The sequence below is a fragment of the Crocodylus porosus genome, unplaced genomic scaffold (assembly GCF_001723895.1).
Source record: "Crocodylus porosus isolate Cpor-Errol unplaced genomic scaffold, CroPor_comp1, whole genome shotgun sequence".
Classification (NCBI taxonomy): Eukaryota; Metazoa; Chordata; order Crocodylia; family Crocodylidae; genus Crocodylus; species Crocodylus porosus.
This window is the reverse complement of record NW_017728886.1, coordinates 41,829,099-41,855,474: the sequence shown is the minus strand read 5'-3', so window position 1 is coordinate 41,855,474 and position 26,376 is coordinate 41,829,099. Positions and strand designations below refer to the sequence as shown.

At 44.1% G+C, this 26,376-nt stretch overlaps 1 protein-coding gene across 1 annotated transcript in view; it reads left to right on the top strand.

The window, feature by feature from the left end:
- CDK6 (cyclin dependent kinase 6) overlaps positions 1–26,376 on the top strand; it is a 369,693-nt gene that overhangs the window by 124,627 nt on the left and 218,690 nt on the right. Inside the window, exon 5 of the mRNA XM_019531060.1 lies at positions 20,308–20,417. Coding sequence (XP_019386605.1) covers positions 20,308–20,417 — 110 coding nt within the window. The remainder of the gene's footprint in view (positions 1–20,307; positions 20,418–26,376) is intronic.

The following is a 26,376-nucleotide window of genomic DNA, read 5'->3' as shown; positions in this document are numbered from 1 at the left end:
CCCCCCCCAACAGACTTACCAGCTGAATGCTGCTCTCCAAGCTGCCCAGCTGCATTCCTGGCCACATGCATGATGCAGCTGTACACATGCATGATGCATTTGGTGGTGATATTATTAGCTACACCAGCAAAAAAAAAAAACAGTAATGTTAATTTTCCTTTTATCAGTGCTGACCCAATATGGACCAATATATTGGTGCACCTCTAATAAAAACTTGGTTAAAGGACAGTATTAGGTTTTTAAGGTTGAACATGTAAAATTTTAAGAAACATATCTATGCAAAGGAAGCAGCGGTCCTGTGGAAAAATAGTTTGCGATACCAGTAGTACAGTGGTTTTCAACCCGTGGTCCGCAGCCCAATCAGCCCACTGCTGCAGCTCATGTGAGATGGATACAGGAAGTAAGTTGTGTGGGTGTGGCCCACATAACACTTTGAGATCTGCAGCTGTGGCCCACTATGGCAAATAGGTTGAGAACCACTGCAGTAATGGACCTAGGATGGGGAAAAGGGCAGTGGGGTGCAGCAGTAGTGGGAGCTCACTGTGTATTCATTTGGTGGCTGATGCCGGGCTCCTCCGCAGCAAACCAGCACAAAGGGTACTATGACCACACCACTGCACCCAGTGAGATCCATCTCTGTGTGACTTAATGCATACATACTAAGGGACTGAATTAAAGGTGTCTGTGCAGCTTTGATTTTGGCATTTTCTAACTGTCTGACTGCAGCATGAATAATGCTCTAATTTATTTTTCTGTGTTTTTCTATATCATTTTCTTAGTGTTTTTTAAAAAAACTGAAAAAACAGACATTCTATCATTTGGCATCAATTTGATGTCACAGTGATTATGGACAGTGCAGTGGTTATCAACCTTTAGATGCAGTGATCAGACTTCTGCTGCTTTAGCTAACAAAGTAACTTGTCCTATTCTGTGAGAGGCAAAGGAGAAATGGAACATCTGGGTTTCACAGATACATGCTGATAACAAAGAATTGGGAAGACTCAGACCATTCTCAGGTCTGAAGGAGGAACTGTGCGCTTCAATCCGTTGGCCCAAAAACTTCGTTTCTTTTCTGTTCTTTTCCTTCCAACCTATCTGTATTCCTATCCTGCCCCATGGCAGCCCTGGTTTTTCCTCCAGTTCCATTGTCCTCTCCTAGTCATCCCAGTCCACTCCTTAGCCTTCTCAGCCCTGTCCAGTCTCCTTGCCCAACCAGTCTGAGCCCACCCTCTCCATCCCACTTCCAATCCCATTTTTCCATGCCCATCCATCCCAGTCCCCCATCTCCTTCTCCCCTATTCATTTAGCCAGTCAGTCCCAGTTCACATCCCCTGTTCCTCTATCCCACAAACCTACTGGCCTCTAGTTGTGCACCCTTTGTCCCAGTCAACCTTTCCTTGAATAATCATCTCAATCCGTCTCTATGCCCCAGTGTACTCCCCCTTTCTCCCATCTTCCATCCTTTCTCCCCATTTAGTATTTTCCCCTGAATACATATTTAAATGAGGCAGCTTTCTGAGGGTACCAGTGGACCTGTGGTTTTGAGACTGTGGAGAAAACTTACCGGAGTCAGCAGAGAGGCAGCGGGATGCCGCGCCAGCAGCTGATCACGGCAAGAGTGAAACCGCAGCGGCTGGAGCTTCTGCAGGTGAAGATCAAAGCAAAAACTCACAGTGAAGCTGGGAGGAGCCGGGAATGGCTCCCACCTCTGCCTGGATGCGCTTTATAAAAGTGTGCCAGGGATGACTGGCTGGGTGGACACCTGGCACCAAGATAAAAGGCCCAGCAGAAAGAAAGCCAGGGGAACTGGATGCAGCATCCCCAACCAGCTCAGAGGAGCTGGGACACCCAGAAGCTCCCACCAGGGGAACGTGGTGGCTCCCATGGAAGGGGAGTGCAACGGGGACACCAGGCCAACAAGGGCCCAAAGAGTTGCTCGTGAGGCCAACGTGGACAGAGGACGGCAGCAGCAGCAATTGGGACACCGGCAGGAGCAACAGGGATGGAACTCTGATGCGGATGGCAGACGGCAGGTACTGGACCTGGGGAGGAAACAACGCAGCAAGGGGGGTTGAATCCCAGGCAGAGTAAGATGCCATGCAAGCCGGGAGCAAAGAGGGAGACGCTTGGTACAAATACCATCAGTGGCCAATGACCGCAGCCCCTAAGGGACCGAGCACCAGGGAGGGCCAGAACATTGACCCTGATGGACAACACCACAGTTGGCGTTAGGCAGGGTGTAAGGGAGGTGGAGCCGCGAGAAAAAATACCATGAGGACTACCGAGGGAAAGTACCTGGGGAGGCGGGACCAGACATCGTCCTTCCGATAGGAAACTATTTACCATCAAAGATGTGGCAAGAGAGACCCCTGGGGGAACTGACCCGAGGTCACTCCAGAAAGCCTGGCTGTGCAGCCCAAGAAGCCATGATGAAATTCGAGAGGAACCTAAACACACGATGCTCAGGGGATAGGCACGGAAGGTTACAGAGAGCATAAGAGAAACTCCCATGGCTCATTTGTGGTGTTCAGATTTGATGCAGTACACTTGCAGAGAAAATCCTACTGATGCCCATGCAGCCTTGGGCTACAATATGTTCAGTACACACAGAATCTTCAGAGGCATCAGCTGTTAAACTACAGAAAGTCTTCACTGAACATGTGCAAGGTGGTCCACTTCCCCACAAAGACCTCTAACATGGCCAGGTTTGGGCAGACTTTCATAGACAGGGATGGCAGAAGCCATATCTGTAACACCAAGGCCAGCCCACTGCCAAATGTGAAGTTCTTGCTCCAGGGCATGATGATACTCAAGCTTTTCAAAGAAAATGTCACCAGAATTTAACATTGAGAGAGCGATGTATACCGTCCTAGCTTCTTTCCTGGAAACTGCTAAACTGTTTCAGTTGAATTGTTTCATACAATTTATGTTAACTATCTAACAACTGTTGCATAAAGGTGATGTTGTGTTGTATCTAATAAGAACACAAGTCATGGTCACTTCCCTAGACTTCCAGCATGATTGAATTCACTGCATGAAGAAGCCATTTATCTCCCTTCAGGTCTGCAGAGCTCTCCATGAACCCCACCCTTTTGCTTTAATAAAATCCAGGTTGCAGATTAACTCACGATTTTTACTAACATACATAGGATTCCCTACACATAGCTCTGTCTTTATAACTATGATATATACTTCCACATGTAGACACAGTGAGCCTAATTCCCATTTATACCCAAATCCCTCCTCACTTTCCTTGTCCGGAAAGTGACTATAAATCTTATTTACATACACTCTTAGCATCATCATTTTGTTCAATATTTTCATCAGTGACCTGGAAGATGAGATGGAATGCACCCCCAGCAAGTTTGCAGATAACACCAAGCTGAGGGGAGTAGTAGATACACTGGAGGGTAGGGCTAGGATTCAGAGGGACCTTGACAAGTTGGAGGATTGGACCGAAAGAAATCTCATGAGATTCAATAAGGACAAGTGCAAAGTCCTACACTTAGGACAGAAAAATCCCAGGTACCATTCTAGGCGAAGGACCAACTGGCTAAGCAGCAGCTCTGTAGAAAAGGACCTGGGGGTTGCAGTGGACAGTAAGCTGAATATGAGCTAACAGTGTGCTCTTGTTGCAAAGAAAGCTAACAGCATACTGGGCTGCATCAGTAGGAGTATTGCCAGCAGATCGAGGGAAGTGATTATTCCTCTCTATTCAGCACTGGTGAGGGCACATCTGTGTCCAGCTCTGGGCCCCGCACTACAGACCTGGGCTTATTTAGTTTATAGAAGAGAAGACTGAGAGAGGGTTTAATAAAAGCCTTCAGCTACCTAAAAGGTGGTTCCAAAGAGGATGGAGCTAGGCTGTTCTCAGTGGTGGCAGATAACAGAACAAGTATCAATGGTCTCAAGTTGCCGCAAAGGAAGTTTAGGTTACATGTTAGGAAAAACATTCTCAGTAGGAGGGTAGGGAAGAACTGGTATAGGTTACTCAGAGAAGTTGTGGACTCTCCATCCTTGGAGATTTTTAGAACTCAGCTAGACAAAGCCATGGCTGAATGGGGGCAGTAGATCCTGGGGTGCCCTTTACTTACAAAAAGTGATCTTCACCATAAAAAGGTTGCAGACCACTGTCCTAGAACCTGTCCAACTCTCAGAGCTGTATGCCTTTGCCCGCTCACCCTTTTGTCTTGAGTGCAACGACATTGGAGCCTTGCTACAAGGGACTTGGTGGCTGCAGCTTCTATGAGGTTTACTATAACACAATTCCATTTCAAAGCCCATGGGACTGCTGGGAGCCTTGCAGTCTCTGCAAAACCCTAATTTTATGAACGTGTAACGGACACCGCTGACAAACTCATCCTTTTGTCCCGTGCACAAGTAAAGAGCTCTTTTCCTGAAGGGCCTATTTCTGAATGTTGATCACCGTAGAGGAGAACATATTACCATTTTAGAGATGGGGAAACAGACCTTGAGTTTAAGTGATTTGTCAATACCACACCATCAAAAGGTGGCAGAATTGGTGTTAGAATACAAGAGTTCCAGGAAGAGTTCTTGGCTTCAACTGTGATGGTGTCTTAGACCCTAGAGTGTGTTACACCAACTCCTGGGTGTTAATTTCAAGTTTATTTATTCTCCTTTTTCAAATAAGTATTATATTAAGATAAGATTTTTCATTTTCATTTTTAAAGAATTTTCCTGGAGAGGGGAGCAAATCCTGAGGGATGTGCAGAGGGAACAAATGAGACATAGTGAGGAGGACATTATAAATATATTGTGTATTTATTTTCTGGTAGGAAAGAAAAAGAAAGAGGAAGGTTTCTGATCTACATTGAGTGTTCTCTCAGCAATTTTCAAATGCGCTGGCATTTCAACTTGTCCTTAATTTTAAACACCATTTCTTTCTTAAAGAGAATCCAAAAAGACAGATTGCTGCTACCAGCACCATAGTACTTATTGGCTAGACAGAGTTAAAGCATTTTTGTGTAAATTGGATGCTTCCTTCTCTCCTGGAGGCTTACTGTGCTCATGTTTCACAACCTCTGAGCTTGTAAGCTCAAGACCATTGCCTGAAGCTGGAAACTTTCATTTTGTAGTAAGCAGGGCACAGTTAAATCCATTTTTGCATTTAAAAATACCGTATATTGCCATGACTCTGATAGCAAATGTGGAGTACATATTAGCTTACTGTTTCTTAGCTGCTGCTGAAATCAGAGTCTGTCAAACTGATGCCTAGGCAGGGTATTCAGACTCCAGGGAAAGGTATTTCCTTTCTACAGCTTCTATACACACAGTATGCCAGGGGTTAACAAGACAGCTACTTTGAAAATGGAGGTAGGAGGTCATTGGCGGTAACAGCAAAGACTTCTAAAGCCTGCCATCAAGAGCCTTTCACCCTGCATTTCCCACCCAGGGGATTGTAAACATTGGCTCGTAGCCATGGAGTCCTACAAAACTTCTCTATACTTTCAGCATATACATTTATGTGTTTTAATGGAAACTGAAACACAGTGAATTATTTCTGCCTGTCCAGAAAGAAAGCTTCTGTTCAAATTGAGGAGATGAGGGAAAGAGCTCTTGCTCATGCTGGAATTTGAAAACATAGAGATATGCTTGTTTAGTAATACTTCACATGTAACATAGCTCCTGTTCTCAGGCAAACTTTCTCAACTCTGAGGAATGTGTAGAATGCTGTCACTTAATCAGAATCCAGAAGAGCTCTTTTATCTGCCATTTGTTAGTAACTAACAATATTGTTCTTATCTCTTTGTCCTTTAGCTTGATCCAATGCCCTCACACATGAGAACTAGTAACATGAAAGCACTTATTACCTTGAACATTCTTTTTTAGAGAGATTTCACTGTAAAATATATCTTTGCATAGAGCATAAAAATATAACCAGTCAGGATTAGTTTCTTTGGAGCGCTAGACCCAACCCACTAATCTTATTGTCAGATTAAGACAGTAAATTAGCTGCAATTAGTTTCCTGAAGTATCTGATTTCATGAAAAAAAAAATTATGAGTTACATTGAGAAATAGCAGAAGCTCCAAATCTGTCTCTAACTGCTATAATCTGGTAAATCCTTAGATTCTAAACATCACTTTGGAAGTCTCTTATGTCTTTTAGGGAGAAATGGTGCCTGCTTCTCCATGGAGAACATGCCAGCCCACTTGTAGGGAGGTGAAGTGCTAATTCAAATTTGGCATCCAGCAAATCCTTGGTTACTTCACTGAAACTCTGTGGTTGCAGTGATGTGGGGCACTCATTAAGTGCCTGACGGGGTGCTGATGAGGGTATGCCAACTACAGTAGACTGGGGAGGAGGACCATTCTGCATATCCAGCCCTTACCTCCCAGATATACTGGTGTGGTGCTACACTGCCTGGCTCCTGTGGCCCAGCAGAGGCAGCACAGGGTTTTTTCCTCTGTCACTGCACAGGCAAGAGACGGGGGTGGGGGCAGGGGTGATTTCATGATTTTGCTTTGGTTTAGTGTGGTTTGTTAAGAATCAAAATAAACACAGCACCTCAGGAAGTGGGGTGATTTCTTTGTATTAATCAGGATCTGTTGTTCTCCTAATGCTGGGGAGCTTGGCTCCACAATGAAGCAGATATAAATGGTAGAGCCAGATGCTCCAGTTTGGCTGTATTGGACTCAGTGCAAGACTAGAGGGAATGAGTCATAAAGGGGACTGTCAGCTTCTTCTGCAATCACTGATCTGGGGGGTCTGGTCTCTTGGCTAAGTGAGAACAGCCTGAGAGTGACCGCTCATCACTGCAAGTGCATTTCATAGTGTAGCCATAGGGTTGCCCCTGTCATGCCCCTGCATTAGTTGTTTTTGTGGCTGGAAGAAGGACTAGGATTTGGTGCTATGTTTGTTGGACCTGTAGGCAATGCAGTTGGTGACTGACTTACCTGGAAATTTGCTGCTTTGCTCCAGCTAACGATGTTAATGGATACATGTATTCCAATGGATTACCCAAACACTACTTGTTTAATGCTCAGTTTCAGTATGACATTGTGGCAAAAAATACTGTTCTTTTTTATTTTAACAATTATTCATTTAAAATAAAAGAAGTGGCTAAAGGCTTTTGTTTCCTTTTAAGGTTATGTTTTTGCCGGTGCCTCATGGCATTTTCAATGTCAGAAGAGGTATTTATTTGGTTACTGGGGTTTGTGTGCTATTGCTTTTAGATAAATTTTTGGCTTCATTTAAAAACCAAGATGAATAAGGATGCTCTTTATGTTCACTGGCAAGATAATAAATGTACTTTGTGCTAATATGCTGTCACATCAATATAGGCCCACTCGTGTGAGATGATGGTCACTTCGGTAAGGTGCTGAACTTGTTCAGTTTCTGTTTGTTTACATGATACTCAGCACCTGACAGCTTTGAGCTCCATGGGCCTATTCTAAAGATCATGAAAAAATGGAGGATTCTCCGGGCCTTCCATGGGCATAAAATTGGGCTCTGTTGTAGCTGTGTCTATTATAAATTATATTTCTGGTTTCTTTGTATATAGACCACTTTTCAAGTAATGTTTCAGTCTCAGAAATAGGTTGCAATCTACCTACGGCATCTATAGAATTCAAAAGAATTCTTTGAAATATTGGCTAAATGGAAAGACATTTCCTTGTATTAGTTTTTGAGGTAAGCAGTGAAATGTAACCACTGGCTGAAAGCATTACCCCGCCTTAAAAACTAGCTTTCTTTTCTTGTAGCAGTTGCAAACAGCTGCTAATGCACAGAAGACTTTCGAGGTAAAAGCCACTTTGTCTAGGTAAAGTGTTTTCCGCTTGTATTTACACATATGCATATATATTAACAGCGGATGTACCTAGAAATATTCTACAGCAGCGCCCTCCTACTTGGTAATGTGGTTCTTCCTAGAAATAAAAAAACAAAATTCTGATTATTTTTGTGTGTAAACCATGAAAGAAATTAGTGACTCCTTTATTCCTTAGATTATCTTTCTGCAGTTGTTGAAGTTTGCTTCTTTAATTTCAAGACACAAATATCTTAACATCAAAAAAAAGAACAGAACACATTGAAATAGTAACCTTATCATGAGTAGTGTATATGTTTCAGAGTTCTCTTCTATATTTAGGTACTTTTTTGAATGCTGATTTGACAAGTAAAATAATAATATCAACACTGTCACTTTGCACAAAACAGTTAAAGAGACATACAAAAATGAAGCACAACCAAAAATATTATTAGAATTACTTTAATGATGCATCAGGCACATTCACTGAGCTACATTTATTGCTTGAAGAACAAAATATTTATGTATGTTTTGCCTTTAGAACCGAAGTAGAATCTTCCATGCTGTAGAAGTAGAAAAAAACATAATTTGCTTGTTAAAAGACATAAAGGAAAGAGTCTTTCTCCAGTGAAGAAACCTTCTCATCCAAAATACATGTACTTCTAATGAAACCAAAGACAAAGAGGAGGTGATAGGGAAAGAGATATCATGTGGCCAGTGAATTAAACTAACAGAAATATTTATACCAATACTATCACAAAGACTATAAACTAGAATATTTTGTGCAGTGAATATTATTTGTTCCCTTAACTACATAATAGAGCATTATAGTGATGGGTTATTCAGAAATAGATTAAATTAGATAGAATCTCAGCAAAAGAGACCCCTTTTTCTTAATAAGCTTAAAGTACTCAAAACATTTTTGGGAGAAGGATAGGGAAATGTATATAGAAAGCACTCTACAAATAAAGACTGTTTATTTCTCTTCTACACAGAAGGTGCTGAAACATAGCTAGATTAATTCTTTGCCCTTAAATGATTCCTTAGTACTACACTGATATCAAATTTGATGATACTGTGTTGGCAGACCACGCACCCATTGTTAATTATACTCATTTAAGAAATCATATCCGTTCTCTTTATTTGTTCCCTGGGAGATTCAGTAGAGCATTCCTAAAAAGCAAGAATTATTACATAATGCAGATGATAGTCACTCCACATACAAGGTTAAAGCCAGGTTTTCTTTCAAGCCTGACTTTCAATCCTTTATAACTATCTAGCACAATCCTTTATAACTATCTAGCACATTTGGTCTGCCCGGAGAATTGTCAGAGCCATGTATAAGGCTATGCATAGGCAACTGGTAGGGGGTGCACAGGGTTGCATGTACCACCCCCCCAACGGGGCTGATGCTCCCCCGATGGCTGACCTGATGCTGTTAATAGAGCTGGTGTCCCCTCTGACAGGGCTGCCGGTGGCAGTGGCTTCTGTGGGTGCCCCCACAGATTCAGGAGGCACCAGTCAATCATGAGGCTATGGAGAAGTTTTCTGTAAGGCATAGAGAAAATTTGTCAAGAGGTTTTTGAGCTATGTATGTCATTAAAAATAATTCTAAACATGGAGCTGCTCAGCAGCAGCTCCATAGTATAGTTTTGACCCTTATTTCACTGGCAATCCTACTAAGAATGGAACTAGCACTGGAAACTTTCTTTAGTTATGATGTAAATCCATGTATCCAACACTGAAAGGATGTATTATCTCACTTATACCCAGAAACCCAGAAAAGAAAAAGGAAAACCTATGCCATGACTTAGTGGGAGTCTCATATTAGTGAGAACTAAACCAAATAATCTAGTCTAAGAAACACATTAGAGAATGTATATACCTAAACAGTTATATTCCAAGTTGTTGTCATAAGGCAGGAATGTTTGAACAGGAAAATGAGCCAGGATACCAAATGCCACATTTAACCAACAAAAAGGCAAATGTTGCACAGGTGTGAAGGCTCACAGTCACAAAAAACAGAGGACACAGAGAAATAATTTTTTGTGTGTTAAAAAAAGTGCAAAAATGAAATTATTCCTGAAGGGACTTGTAAAACATGTGATAACTTGTTCCTGAAGAACTTCCCTCGGAAGAATATAAGATACTTAAAGTTCTCTTTCAGCTTTGTCTTTACAAAGACTTTAACCCAGAACTTTAACAGGCCCTCATGTATGTTCAGAGGTGCTAAACCAGGGGCAGGCAATTATTTCAGGTAGAGGGCTGCTTGATAAGTTTTGGTCAGCTGCGAGGGCCACATAGATAGTCCCGCCTCTTGACAATTCCCCGCCCCCTTGTCACCATCTTGGGACCGGAAGTCCCACCCCCTAACCCCTGGTCTTTGCTACTGGATGTCCCTCCCCTTGCCCCCGGAAATGCTGCTTTTGGGAGGGGGGGTTACCATCTTAGAACCAGAAAAAAAACAAATCATACTCTTAAAAGTCAAACACCTACTATAACATTTTAATTTTATTACGTAAAAATATTTTTGTAATGATTTGTGTCTGCATAGTGTATATAGCAGTGACCGCATAATAACTCAAAAATAAATTCTTAGTTTTGTATATCGGGGGGTGTATATGGTGGGGTGTGGGTGTGGATGGGCGTGTGGTGAGGTGTGGGTAAGGGTGTGATGGGGTGTGGTTGGGGGTGGGTGTGCGATGAGATGTATGTGTGTGTATGTGTGGTGTGGGTGTGTATGGTGGGCTGTGGGGGGTGTGAGTGTGTGTGTATGGTGGGGGGGTGTGGTAGGTTGTGGGGGTGTGCGGGAGGCTTTTTGAGGGGGTGTGGCTGTGTGTGGGGGCATAGTGTATGTTGGGGGTTCTGGGGTGCTGCTGGGGCAAGGTGTGGGTGTGTGGTGTTTGTGGGATGTGAGGGAGGGTGCAGGGGGATTCCCCCACATTTCCCCCGTGGTGCAGCAGGAGGCAGGGTGCTCAAGGTGCAGGCACCCAGCAGGGTGTAGCTCCAGCCAGTGCTGCACATCGCAGCAAAGGGTGCAGCCTCCCCCAGTCAGTCTGTATCACTAGTAATCCCTCCCACTCACACGCAGCTCCTGCACTCGCACAGCACAGGAGAGAAGCCCCACATGCTGGAGTGGGCTGCCTTCCCCGCCGGGGCTGCGCAGCAAGGGGCAGAAGCCTCAGGCATCTTCTCCTGAGGGACAGGGAACACAGCCAGCTCCAGCAGCTGAGGCTTCTCTCCAATGCTGCACAGCCCCAGTGGGGAAGGCAGCCAGCTCCAGCACACAGGGCTTCCTGCTCGTGCCCTGCAAGTGCAGGGGCTGAGCGTGAGCGGCAGGGAACACTGGCAATGCAGACTGTCCAGTGGAGGGTGCGCCCCTTGCTGCGATATGCAGTGATGGTAGGAGCTGTGCCCCACTGGGTACCTGCACCCCAAGCACCCCACCTGCTGCTGCTGCCACCGCCTGCGTGCCATGAAGGGAGTGTTGGGGAGTCCCTACACTTCTGACCCTCCCTCACACCCACATAATGCCCACCTGAGCTCCATGCTGCTGCTGCCCCCCCCAGTGTGGGCTCTGTGCTCTCACCCAGCTGCAGTCCCACCTCCACCGCTTTCCTCCCTGCTGCCTGGAGCCAGCAGGAGACAAGGAGACTGGAGCAGGTCCCTGGGAGCTGCAGGAGCAGCAGCCCCGTGCAGAAGCGAGGTAGTTGGGTATGTTTGGAGCTTTGTGTATGCATGGGTGCCTCGCCCTCACCCTCATGGTCAAAAGGGCTGGGCAGGGCACAATTTGTTTGTTGGTAGGAACTGCAGGCCAGATGAAATTGCTTGGTTGGCCAGATCTAGTCCATGAGTCGTATTTTGCCAACCGCTGTGCTAAACTATGCGAAACAAAAATTACAGCTTGAAGCAAGCCTTTCTGTTCTTAGTATTATCCTATTTTTAATCAATTCAGATATAAAAAAATGTAGTCACAACACCCTCTACACAAAAATGGCAACCCTGGCCGTATTAGGGCCCTACAAAGCCTTATTACTTTATTCCTTTGTGCAAGTAACCTGTTCTGGGGATCATAGCCAGGTGAGGAAAGCAGCTTTAACAGGGAGGTCCACTTTGATTTCTTCTGAGGAGGTGGATAGGACAGGAAGTGGTGGAACCATGACATTCTTTCCCCTCATAGCATTGATGTTAAACCAAGAAGTTAACTTAGATGACCCATTGCAGATGGGGGAAGCATAGCAGAATACTGGGGCCAATACTGTGATGAATTCAGAAGTTGGTCCTCTCCTAAGTGCAAAGCTACACACCCTTTCCTTAGGGTTTATGGTTAAAGGTCCTCCCAAGCAGAACGGCTGATGGGGAAATGTGAATAAGACGTGCCAGTTCTCTAGACAGTGGTACCACAAGGAAGTGATTTACTAGCATCACATCTAGCTGCCTTTCGCTCCCCAACTCAAATGACCAGGTACCCATTTACAACTAGATGCCTTCATCATGAGTCCAGAGCAGGGCTCTGAATTACACCTGCAAGATACTCTAACTGCTCTGCCACTGCACCTCTTACTTGAGGCTTATGGCAGGGCTGTCCAACTTCTAAGTGGTTGGGGGCTGAGTGTTCTGCGGGCTGCATGACATGCAGATGTACCCCCCTCCCTCCTGCAATGAACACCTGTTCCCCACCCCTCTGCCCCATAGCCCACCACTGCACCACACCCCCCATCCCCTCCTGCTGCACAATGCACCCGTGCATCTGGCCTCAGGTTCACCCTTAGCTCCTCAGGCCATGCTGCACTTTTCTGCCCTGCCTTGTCCCTTGGTAGGAGGGGACAGGCAGCAAAAGCTGGAAGAAGGAAAGGAGGCCAGAGACACCGGCTGCTGTTGCTGTTGGAGTTCAGGGGCTGCCAGTTGGACATTCCTGAATTATGTTAAAGCCAAAATATGGCCCTTTACTTGTACATTTGTCACCTTTCCTCTATCTGTCTGTCTGTGTCCTTTTTAGATTGTATAGTATTCAGAAAAGGAACAGAATCTTTACTGGTGTTTAGATGGTGCCTGACAGGATGATAATTACTGATATCTAAACAGTTTCCCAGAAATGGATAAACTGAAGTTCTTGTTTATAAATTACTGTACTTCTTTGACTATAAAATATCCTTTCTTCTAACAGAATATTTTTGCTAAAAAACACCTTTGAGTAAGAATTTTATTAAAAAACCTTATAAGCATCATAGCCTTGTAAATTGACTTTATTCGATGTTTTATTTTTCTCTTAAATTGATGATTTCAAAATGTGTGTGTGTCCCAAATTCAAGAGTACATTATATTTGATGGGATATAGCTAATAGGATTTAAGTAGGGCTGAAATGGTGCATAGAAGTTATGTTGGCCCTCCAGATTACATCCTTAGTAAGTTTCCTTAGATAGTTTCCCATTAACTTGGCTTTGTTCAAGAAATACGTGATAGAAACTAGCTGGGATTGGGACTTCTAATGTCTAATGGCCCTAAGAAATAATATTCATTAGGTAGAATCTAAATGTTAAGAAGGACATAATTTGATCTGCTTCACAAAAAGCTGTGATTGCTCTTTCACGCTTATACCTAAGCTCATCTTTCCTGTCATCCTTAACTTCACTGAACACATTTCCTTCTTCTTTAAGGAGTCAGAAGCCAGACACTTTTGATAAAATTGACACATTTCATTTAGTCTATAGTATCACCCAGAAGTTGGTTTCAGATACCTGAACTTCCTGATATTTGAATTTAAGGTGGCAGTGATTTGTAGCCACTAGAATCATCTTCTTGTCTGTATAGTGGACACCTGGTCTATGAACTGGGATGGTAGAGAAAGCTAGTTTTCACTAATTCCCACTAGTTCCCAACCTACAAATTACTCTCAGCGTGCTTGTGCTTAGATTAGTTTATCTACTAGCTTCATGTGATATGACACTAGAGCATTCAGTAAGTTGGAAACAAAGATTGGTTGATGAGATAGAATGGTATCCTTCCGGCTTCAGATGATGTGGGTACACCAGGAGAAAGGGGAGTTGGTGAAGCAGGAGGAAGCAGTTGAACTATTGGGAAATTAAGGAAAAGGTAGGTAAGGAGTTGTTAAGTAGAGCCATAACATGATAAAGTGAGGGTGGTAAGAGTGAGTGGGAGATGGCAGGGGTGCAGGGAATGGTAGTCTAGAGCAGCATTTCTCATCCCGCGGGTTGCAACCCAAAAGTGCGTCGCAAGAATATATGAAAGGATTTCAAACAAACTTTAAAAATGGATTCTCCTTTAAAAGAGAAAAATGCAGGAAACTGTGGCTTTTCCCTTGCAGGCTGGCAGAGTTCCAGCCTGCAAGGGGCTGCTTGGGGCCTCCCTGCCCTACACTGAGAGGTCGGGAGTGAGGGGTACTGGATCAGGACTGGCCATTGATATTTACAAATGGGTCCTGGTACAAAAAAGGTTGAGAACCACTGGTCTAGAGGTCAATGTGGGAGGTGCAGAGGTGGCTAGAGGTGTGTTGATTCAGAAACTGGAAGGACTGGCATATGGTGGCAGAGCTATGAGAAAAAAGCTGTAAGGACATTGTCAAATGTGAAGAACTTGGATGTTCCTAAGGGAAGAGTTGAAGGGAGGTGGGGCGGGTGCATTTGAGGAGAGAAGCCTGTTATACTAGAGAGCTGAAGTGCACCAGAGTTATTAAGGCACAGATTCTAAAAGGTGTTAAAGCACAAAACTCATACTGATTTCAGTGGCAGCCTAAACACATGTGAGAGTTTGGCCCCAAACCCTTTGTTTAGACAGTCTTTTTATGCTACTTGAGTAGTGCATCAAGTTTAAAGGCCTGAGCACAGTTTAAGCAGCACACAAAAATGTACTTTTTATGCTAAAATAGTTACTTTATCAAGATGCAGCACTGAAGTTCGTTTTCTGTGAGATAGAGTCTGCCTCACTGATAATGTGGCTTACCTAAGAAAACATTTTTTCATACAAAGTCAGAGCTGTGCTAAAGAGGAAGCGATGAGCTGGTTGTGCAGCTCAACATATCCTGTGTTCAAAATAATTTTCATTTCTACTAATCTGCAAATGCTAAAGGAATGTCCACAAATATTTGCTGGTTTCTATGGTAAGAGAACGAGAGAGAATGTATAAAATTCTGTGTCAAAACCAAACTACATCATCCTGTGCTTTTTAAAAGAGGATCCCTCACACTAGGCGAGTTATCTGTGGTTTTATTTGAGAGTGAGCTGACATTTAGAAAATGATTATCATTTTCAGATTCACATCTCAAAATACATACTTGCTCATTGCAAACTCTACAAGTGACTCCAGCATTTTTGAAATGACAGTAAAGATCAGTTTATCAACATAGTCCAACACAATTCCCCTTCTGAAAATGAAGCAATCATATTTGTTCAAAGTGAACTGCAAGGCTTTGGGTTTTATTTTAAAAAGAGGTATACATTATTTAAATTTCCAAATGAATAAGAACCAGATGTTACCCGTGCATGTACATACACATACATACCACGGATGGGTGCATACTTTCAAGGAAATGTGTCAGATAGTTGTCACATGAAAGAAGCAGCTACTATGCTGCATGCTTCCTCAGTCATCTGGAAACAACAGCATTCCTTCTGATTGTACAGTTAATATTAGGTCTCTGCTACAAATTGAGGTATGTGGCCAGCAGGAAGGGAGTAGGCAGGGAGCAGCTGCTCTATGTGGCATGCTTCCCTAGAAAAAGGGCTACGGTAGTGGGACAAATTATCATGGAGGTTAGTGCTGGTTTGCCCAGCAATAAATCCCACACCTTGCCCCTGAGCAGTCACAGTAATGGAGCCAGTAAAACTGAGGAATGTGAACCACCTTTTTTTTTCTATGAGAGGAGAGCATAGTGGATCCAAGTTAAAATCTGTGAGATTTGGTCCCATTTTTCCTGCAGGTCACACTATTTCTTCCTCTTTGTGAGGCAGCTGCCCCTACCACTGAAGGACAAGAATGTCTGGAAGTTCTTGACCCTAAAACCTTCTCTTTTTCCAAAGAATTTTTTCCAGTTCAATGAGTTTCTCCACAAAGCCATGAGAAACTATATGGCCAGATCAAATTATCAAGAACTACATCAGCAAATAAAATATTAACAAAGAAGTCCAACCTGATTTAGCATGTTCCCAGAGTAGCATCCACCAGTGATTCCCTAACCTCAAATTAAGTCTCCTTCTTCACTGGAGACGAAGATGCAACTTCTCTTGAATGTAGAGACATGTTAGGAAAGCATCACTAATTTGATATCAACTAGAGTAAGTGAATGGCATTAAACTTTACCTGTCTTTTTGCTGAGCTGGTTATATGGGCATGGATCTTGAAGGCTAAAGTGGCCTGGGTCAGCTTTATTTTGCCCTAAGTTTATTGAACTGTTTGAAAACCAGTTTTTATGAATAAAGATCAAAGCTTTTAAAAGGACGGTTAGTAAATATGACCACTTGTGTAAATATGTGTGAACTTCCCTCTTCTATCATAGATTTCATAGACATTAGGGCTGGAAGGGACCCCGAAGGATCTTCGAGTCCAGCCCCCTGCCCCAGGGGCAGGAAGTCAGCAGGGATCATAGGATCCCAGCAAGATAAACAAATGTGTCTTGAAGGCATTCAAAGTAGATGCATGAACCACCTCCAGTGGCAGTCTATTCCAAACCTTGGGGCTTGGACAGTAAAGAAGTTCTTCCTTATGTCCAGACTGAATTGGTCATGGTGGAGTTTGTGACCATTCAATTTTGTCATCCCTTGAGGCGCTGTGGTGAACAGACGTTCCCCCAGATCTCGGTGAACACCCCTGATATACTTGTAGATGGCCACCAGATCACCCCTGAGCCTGAGCTCTTCCAGGCTGAAGAGTCCCATGGCTCTCAGCCTCTTGTCATAAGGTCTGTTTTCCTGACCTCTGATCATGTGCATGGCTCTCCGCTGCACTCTCTCAAGCTTCTCCACATCCTTTTTGAATTGTGGAGCCCAAAACTGAAAGCAGTACTCCAGCTGCGGCCTCACCAAGGCCAAGTACAACGAGAGAACGACGTCCCAGGATTTGCTTGAGAAGCATCTATGGATGCAAGCCAGCGTTTTGCTTGCTTTACTAGCAGCAGCATCACATTGAAGGCTCACATTCATCTTGTGGTCAATCGTGACCCCCGAGTCCCTTTCATCTGTAGTGCTAACCAGCGTAGCACTGCTGAGCCTATAAGGATGCTGCCGGTTTTTCTTCCCAAGGTGGAGAACCTTGTATTTTTCAGTGTTAAACACCATCAGATTCTCATCCGCCTATTTCATGAGCCTATCAGGATCTGCCTGGATCACTCTTCTGTCCTCAGGTGTGGACGCTTTACCCCAGAGTTTGGTGTCGTGGGTGAACTTTGCCAGTCCACTTCTGATACCAACGTCCACATCATTAATGAAGATGTTGAATAGTGTTGACCCAAGAACAGAGCTTTGAGGGACCCCACTGGTCACCATGATGACTGACTTCTGTCAGCCACCTCACTCTGGGTCCTACTATGGAGCCAGTTCCCCAGCCAGTGGATCGTGGTGAGGTCAAGGCCACAGTTAGCCAGTTTTGCCAAGAGGTGATCATGGGATACCAGATCAAAGGCTTTTTTAAAGTCAAGATATACGACATCAATCTCTTCCCCCTTGTCCAGTTGATGGGTCACCTGGTCGCAAAAGGAAATGAGATTGGTCAGCCAAGTCCTACCCTCAGCCAATTTCCTGGCAGACTCCTGGTCAAGGTCTTGACCTTGGGTAAGGGATCTGTACCAGACTCCCACCATAGTATCCCCTGTGCTGTGTTCCCCACAGATTTTAACCCAGTGGGTCTCAAGTCTTCCACTGTGGGTGCCAATGTTGGCTTGCAGAAATGCATAGCTTTCCTTGACATAGAGAGCTACACCCCCACCCCCTTTGTCCACTTGATCTCTCCCATACAGGGTATATACCTGTGGCCCAGTCGTGGGTGGAGTCCTGCCAGGTCTCCGTTATCCCTGTGACATCATAGTTATTTGTATTTAGCAGGAGGACAAGTTCCTCCTGTTTGTTCCCCAAGATCCTGGCATTTGTGTATTGGCAGGCAAGTATCCCCTTGCCTACTGTTTGTTCCAGGGCTGGGGCAGGGGTGGGATCGCTTTAATGGCCACCTATAAGTTTATCAGGGGTGACCACCAGTATCCGGGGGAATGTTTGTTCACCAGAGCGCCCCAAGGGATGATGAGGTCAAACAGTCATAAACTACTACAAGACCATTTCAGGCTGGACATAAGAAAGAATTTCTCTACTGTCTGCCCCCAAGGTCTGGAACAGCCTGCCATCGGAGGTGGTTCAAGCACCTACATTGAACACCTTCAAGAGTAAATTGGATGCTTGTCTTGCTGGGATTCTATGACCCCAGCTGACTTCCTGCCCTTCAGGTGGGGGACTGGACTCGATGATCTTCCAAGGTCCCTTCCAGCCCTAATGTCTGTGAAACCTATGAAATGCCTTGGCCTGCTGGCTTTTCAAGGGTTGCTCAGCTGGCCAGCAGTGGCAGTAGTCCACACATCCCCCAGTGGGCTTAGTTTAAAGCCCAGTGGAGCAGGTCAGTTAGTCTGGCTGAGAAGAGCCTCCTCCCCAGCAGAGAGAAGTGGAGGCCATCCCTTCCCAGCAGCTCACTGCCTCTCTCACCAAAGAGCGGGCTGTGGTCATGGAAGCCAAAGCCTTCCCAATGACACCAGCACTGCAGTCTTTGGTTCACTACCTCAGTCCTCCTCTCCCTCCTCAGCCCATAGCCCGAAACTGGGAGGATCGAAGAAAACACCACCTGTGCCCCCAGACCCTTTAGCCCAGGTCCTAAATCCCTGTAGCACCTCATGACCCAGCTGGGAGTGCTCCAAGCTGTGTCATTGGGGCCCACATGGATGAGGAGCATAGGGTAGTGGTCAGTGGGCCGGAGGAGTTTAGGGATCTTCTCCACAATGTCTCGGATACAGGCTCCCAGGAAGCAGCAAACTTCCGAGGCTAAGGGGTCGGAGTGGCAAATTACCTCCTCAGTTCCCCTCAGGATGAAGTCTCCCATGACAAACACTTTGCATTTTGTCTTGGGGAGAGCGGGGTTGCTGAGCCATTCAGTGTCTCCAGAAGCTGTCAGGATAAGTAATGATTGTAAAAATATTGTATTTGCTTTTGTTTCAGCTGTCTGTGACCAACAAATTTGGCTGATTATTTCTGCATTGAAGGGTATGATATTCTAATTAAAAAACACACTTTTGTCATAAACTTCTAAATACTGGTTCTTACATTCAGGGTCTCCTACTTTAATTAACATGTATTTTAAAGCTACTTTCATCCTTTATTTTGCAGCGTTCTGTATATCTTCACTTTCAATTTCATGAACTCAGAGAATGTTGAATCTCCCAGCATTCACATTTGTGTTTGTGTACCCCAGAACAAAAGCAGTAATTTATTAGACCCTTTATAACATTGATTGAGATTAAAAACCAGATCACATTATCAATAAAGTATTTTCTACTTAAGATCCTCCTTTTTTAGGGCTGGATTGTAACTGTATACAGAGTAGGGTAAGAACAAAACTGTGATTCTGATATTATATTCTAGCAATGTAGTGGCTCACACATGTCTAAGGGCATCTTGTGCCTCCATACAACCCTGCATACAAACATGCTGAAAGGGTCATAGTCGAATCTTAGGACGTATATCATCTTTCATTTATATAGTCATCAACAGCTGTATCTTCATCTGTACTGGCACAGTGGGACTATACTGGGGTATTTGAGGGCACAGTGGTGGTGCTTTGTGTCCCTAGGACAGCTACAGTAGGATAATTTGGGTTGGGGAGGGGGGAGACTGGGGCGCGAGCCCCGAGTGCCAGTTCAAAGTGGGTATCAGAATGGCAGCCTCTGGAAGCCTGTGCTGCTGCTGCAGCCCATGTTGAGAGAACTTGCCCATAGGCAATTTGTGCAAGAAGGTAACCGCTTGATACTCTGTTACCCAAAATATAAAGTTACACCCCTCCAGAGATGTGCCTTTTAGCCATAAGGCAAGGGGCAGCCCCATGAGGCTTTGACTTTAATGGAGCTGTGATATTTTTACCAGTTCAGAAGTTGTTTCTGAATAATATTTTTTGTTGCTAAAGATACAGAAAGCAATTCTAGCTAAGTAAATTATATTTACCAAGGTTAGAAATTGGCCAGCACACCATGGTTAATATTCCTTCTTTTCAGAACGTAACATGGCAGATTTAATGGACATAAACTGAGGGGTGAGGGTTGGCTTTCGATTCTGTATTTGTTGAGATGCTCACACAGTCTGTACTAATCAGTTGCACATCTGGCAGCACCTAGATTGTACATAGAGGCATTTTCATCAAAGCATTGACCAACCATCCCAAGTTTGCAGAATTCTATCGATCTGACAAAGCAGGAATTCTGAGTCACTGGGCAATCGCACTTAAGAGCTGATAGTTCTACAAGTAACATTTCTCTTAATCTGTTCCTATTTATTTTACAGGTTGTCACTTTGTGGTATAGAGCTCCTGAAGTTTTGCTGCAGTCCAGCTATGCAACACCTGTTGATCTCTGGAGTGTTGGTTGCATATTTGCAGAGATGTTCCGCAGAAAGTAAGGAATACATTTTATTATCTTTACTTATTTCTTTTTAATTTAAAGAAGGGTAGGAATATATGGTACTGTACATTGTAACAGTTTATGTGGTAGAAAATAGGTAGCATGGTTTACAGCATGAATGCAAAAAGCTTTCACAAATTCAGGTTGTCATCTTGAATTCTTTTTCTTCTCAAAAGCTAGTCTGTACAACTAATTAAAGCTTTGCTTTCCTTACTGAAAATATATATGAACAGTTCTTGTTGTCTTGTTACATATGAATCCAGGCAGCTGAAATTTTAATAAATAGGGACTAGAGCATCTGTTGATAAAAGCCATAGAGAAGGATTCTGGAAAAAACGTATTTTGGGTCATCATATTCCTGGAGTTTGTACTTTTGAGCATTGGATGCTTGCTTGTTGTCATCCTTTGGCATATCTGAGGATCTGGAAAGTCACTGTAATGTTGATATTTAGAAGCAGACAGAGGTAGGAATTTAAGAAAACTATTTTGACAATGTCTGTGGTAATGTAGGTAGTAAAACAATAGTGTGGTGAGGAAAAGTAGAAATGAAGCTTTTTTGGCTGATCTGGTTAGATTAAGTGTCGGATTTCTAGAAGCACAGAAAATAGGAATTAAAAGGTCCTCAAGGGACCATATAGTTCTTCTTTCTGCCTCAAGGCAGGATTAATTGTACCTAAAGCATTCTTGGCAGATATTTATCTAACCTGCTCTTAAGACTTCCGGTGATGGGGATTCAATAACCTCCCTGTGTATTATTTCATTGTAAAATACCAGCCTGATCATATATACACTTTGAGGCTAGGAACAGACACACAAAAAGCCTGAGCCTGAATTGATTCAATCTTTGCAGGTTAATCTAACCTGGCTAGGCTGAGTCACTTTGTAACTACACAGATATCCCAGAAATGCCAACACATGCCTGCAGTGGCTCAGGCTTGAAGCTGAAGCACTAGAGCAACCCTCCCTTCCTTTGCACAGGACTGAGCTGATGGGGGTGTGTGGCAGAGCACCTTTGGGGGTGCTTGCCACTTGAGGGCTTTCACAGGCTCTGAGGGGAAACTGCTTTGGGAGGAGTAGCAGGGGAAACCCCCCCCCAGGAACTATTTTAAGGGGGAAGGTATGTGGCAGGGCACTGTTGGTTCCTGACACTTTAAGAGCGGAGCCAAGCAGCCAGCAGGTGCTTGATTGCGGTACCCATTTTAGACCTCTGGCCACCTATATAAAGAGAGCAGTTTGCTGCTAGCAGCAACATCGCCTGGCTGCAAGGTTGAATACCAAGTCCCCTGGAGGTAAGAGCAGGAGTTGTAGGGAATGGTTTGGAGGCTCCTGGTCCTGGGCATGACCTAAAACTGCACACTGCCGGGAGTGGGTAGCCTGGTGGGGCTCTCAGTGGTGCGGGAGCCTCCAGGAAATGCCAGGCCAGTTACCAACCCAGTTAAAGGCAGGTAAAGGTGCCTTAAACCCAGCCCCCACTTTCAGGTGGGTCATGTAACATTAGAGGTAGTTGGGGCCAGGCATGGCTGTGACCACCTGAGCCCTGTGGGGTATAGGACCCTGAGGAAAGGTAGTTGGGGCCAGGCACAGCTATGGCCACCTGAGCCCACCGGGGAGAGAAGCCCTGTGGTCCCAGTAAGCAGACGATGTGGAGCCCCAGTGAGGGGGGCAGAGATGAGCCCTAGTGAGGGGGTGGCCCCAGTGAGGGGAGACCAAGGTATGTCTTCAGACACCTGAGGCTGCAGTTTGGGGCAGAGACTGAGTAAGTGGGGGCTCAGTCCAAGAGAGAGGGGCAAGTCCTGACCCCAGTAAGTCCTCCATTGCTGGGAGGCTGAGTGTTGGTCGAAAGTAAGAGCTATAGTAGAGCACAATGACCTGGTGCTCATGGGGACGAGTAAGAGTCCCCGAGAGACCCTGGAGCACAGCTGCTGCCACCTGAGCCCCACAGGGGAGGGAAGCCCCGTAGCCCTTTGAGGGGGCAGAAATGAGGACCCCCAGTAAGGGGATGGCCCCAGTGAGGGGGTGGAGATGTGGAACCACAGTGAGGGGAAAACCAGAGGGCTGGGAGCCCAGTATTGTCTGAGTGTACAGAGATGCCCTGGGAAGGGGCCAGGGTAAGCTTAGACCCGGTCAGGTAATTGGCTGCCCACTACCCCAGTGAGGGTTGCAGGAGAGACCCAAAAGATGGTACATCTGCCATCCAAGGTACGAGCTAGCTAAAGCCTATGGCCTAAAGGGCCTGCTCCAAGAGGGAGCAAGGCAGTACAAGTTCTCGAGGCGTGAAAAAGACCCTGTGAGAAGGGGTGGAGTGAGAGAGGCCCTAGTGAGATGAGGGCAGTATGAACACGTGTCTGCAGCCTGACAATGAGGCCTAAGCTTGGTCCAGCTATAACCTGGGAGCATTGTCATCTGGATGCCATCTGCAGGGTGTGGGCTGCAGTGTAGGGGAGGAATGGAGCTGCAGATAGTACCCCCTGGCATCAGGGCAAGAATGGGCAGCCTCCCGCCTTACTTAACAACTTAATTGACAACAAGGCATGGCAGACGAAACAGGTGGGAGGAGTGCCCAAGGGCAGGTGGGGCAACTAGCACTGTGGCTAGTCGGGGGCAGAAATGAGGACCCACCTCATTTCTCAGTCAGGGAGTCCCACCTTGCCATAGGGTGCATGGCCAGGTCCCAGCAGGATGCTCTGATTAGTCCAGCAGGGAATTGATACCAGTGTTTATCACCCCGTTAACAAAGGAACAGAAGGACATTACCAGCTACCTGTTGATTCTGCCTGTTGATTCAGCGGGACCATAGCCAGCACATGGTCTATTGGCTAATACACAGACAACTCTTTGCAAGGCAGAAGGGTGGGGGTGGAATTCCAGCTTAGCAGGGAGTGGTGAGGCAGAGGGTGGGGAACAGCCTGCAGTCTTGCAGGAGCTGCAGTCAAGGAGCAGAGTGGAGTGGCCAGCCCTGCTGTGGAGCAGAGAGCCCCGCCTAGCCCCGAGAGCATACCAGGATGCTGCGGGAGTCTGATTTATCTTAAACCAGCAAGAGGTCTGGAACAGACATTGCATAAACTGGTTTGACCCAAATCAGTTAAGTCTGATACTGCATTCTACCAGGTTTATCTCAAACTGGTTTTAGCCATTTTCAAACTGGTTTATGTGCACTGAACATCTATTCTGTAACAGATTTTAAACCAGTTTCTGATTACTTAAATGGGTTTATGTGTAACATCTGTCCCTAGCCTGAATGAAGACTAGCCTTTACAGCAAGAATTATACATTGTGACTATATAGTCTGCTGACAGCCTGCTTATAGCAACTACATGGACCATTTTGGAACAGCTTTTGTGAAATCATTTTTAATAAAATGGGAACATCTAAGGAAAACGGATCACCTATAAACCTAAAAAACAATGATTACTTTTTCAAAGCTGCAAAATCATATCTATAATATAGTAGTCCTTAGAAAGAACCAGGTAATACCAACATTTCTTGATGGAGATAAACTCATGTTTGTGATAGTATTTTTAATCTACAAAAGAATGGTGGGATTTCACTGCTTATTAAAGTTAATATATGGGGAGAAAAAAAAAATTTGGCGGGGAGGAAAGGGGGACTTGTTGCCTGGTCAGATGGCCTGGGCAGACTTACTACACTCCACCCTCTATTTATGACTCGTAGTTTCTGCTAAGTCCTCCACTGCAAATTTTCAAAGTTTTATCCCACATATTGCAAAGTTGACAATGTTATTGAGCCAGTAATAATTTTCTAACTTTCAAAATCAAAAGGCAGCTTTATTTTAGCTTTTTCAGAGAGACTAAAACATGGGAAACAACTAAACTGAGAGAATTTAGTATTTGTTCAAATACCTTATTTTCTTACTTAATTTAGTGAAGACAAAACATTTACATTGATTTTTCAGTTGTCCCTATTACAGTATATAAGCCTCACTCACTTTACAGTTCAAAATTCCAACATGATAAATAAAATTAGGGACAATTTGTACTTTTTACTGATTGCAAATACAAATATTACTTTGAGATTACAAAATGGCAGATTTCTTAATGGAAATAAAGTTTGATTGGAGGCAGATTTTGATACAACCAGGCTTTCTCCTATTGTTGCCAAAGCAGGGTCAGTTTGACATTTTCAGTCCTAAATCTGGGAGGCAGTCAGAAACTCTGGACTTTAGGCATCTGCCAAGTGTATATGTGCAATGCTGTTTAATGATGGTAACAGTATGACTTATAGACATTTAATTATGCAAGGGGGTTTGGAAGACCAATTTAAAGCTTGACTATCACAAAACTAAAATGAATAGCATTTAATGTCTTCTCTGACTGTTGGTTGGACTTGATTTTGCAATAACCTTTGTATGGCATATGCTCTCTTTTTAATATCCTTGATGAATTGCAAAAGAAAAGCTATGTTACTGTGGCCTTAATAGCAATAAATTGTAACATTTTGCAAACTCCCATGGATTGTTTCCAAAAGATTAAATAAATGTGGCAGCTATTTCTGTGAAAAAAAATAATAGGCAACTTGAGTACCACCCATCTCCTTTCCAAACTGCTGCTGATGGGATAAAAGCATATGGGTTCTTTTAAAATTTAGATTGAAAAATTGGCTGTCGGTACAGCATTAAAGCCAACCTTTTCCTTTTGTCATATCATATCACCAGATGCTTATTTTTTTACCACCCCCTGCTCCTCCCACTATTTCTTCTTTGTGTTGATTTTAACTTGGATCTTTTTCACTGAAAGCCAGGTTACCACTTGCCACAAAGTAAGAGTGTATACACAGGCATTTACGTCAGAACACATGATGTGTGGTAGAGCCCTGCCACCTTTTGCCCTGTGATGAATTTGTTCACATGCTTATACTCATATTCATGTTGAAGGGTACCTTATTCCACAGAGTTCATTGGAACTATTTTTGGAATAATTGATTCATGAACTATCAGAGTATTCGTGTATGCAACAGAATGACATTGGGCAAGAGTACCCGTTCCTGTGACAATTAGTAGTTTACCTCATAATTTTCCTAAGACTCAATTGTTTTAGTTATCAGTACACTATATCAAGTCACAGAAAGTGTAGGTCACTGTGATATGTTGTAACAATTCATGCAGACAGTTCAAGCTGCTATTAGCAGAGGATGGTCAATACAGTGCTAGACCTCATGTGACTACATATGGTATAACTAGCTGATAGAATTCAAAACCAAAGACAATACAAAGGAAATTTCTTGAATTATTTGAGAAGATGGCAAATCTTTGAAATATTGCTTGAATTGATGCTGCTATCTTCAGCTGCTCCAAAAAACACATACGCCGAGCACATTATTCCATCTGTGCTTACACACTCAACCAATTCACCTGGCTACCAAATAAGTTTATTCTAACAGAAATTCCTGTAAAGCAATTCATAAGTGTTTCAGTTCTCAGCTGTAAGTCCATTTAAACATGGCCAGCCTACAAAATGATAGCATGTATATGTTTGGGAAGTGTACATGCTCTATATTTATACCATAATTACAGGCAAATAACCCCACCTCCCACCATACCCCAACACACTTACACCCCACCCTCCCATACACACACTCCCACCTCCCAACCATAACCCCACACCCTACCACAGGCCCCACACAGTCCCACATCCCCCACCATACCCCAGACACACCCACATCCCCCATTCCAACCCCTACCCCAACCACATACTTGACACCCACACCCCACATACACCCCCGTACCCTCACACCTACTCCCCAAACGCACAGCCCACATATACACCATTTTTTCCCCCTATACACAATATACAAGAGTAAGAGTGTGTTTTGAGCTATTGTGCAATCGCGTCTAGATAATACAACTCAAACAAAAATCAGGAGAAAAATATTTTTTTAATTAAATTAAAATAAGTGATAGCCGATATTTGATTTTTTTTGTTTTTTTAGTATATAT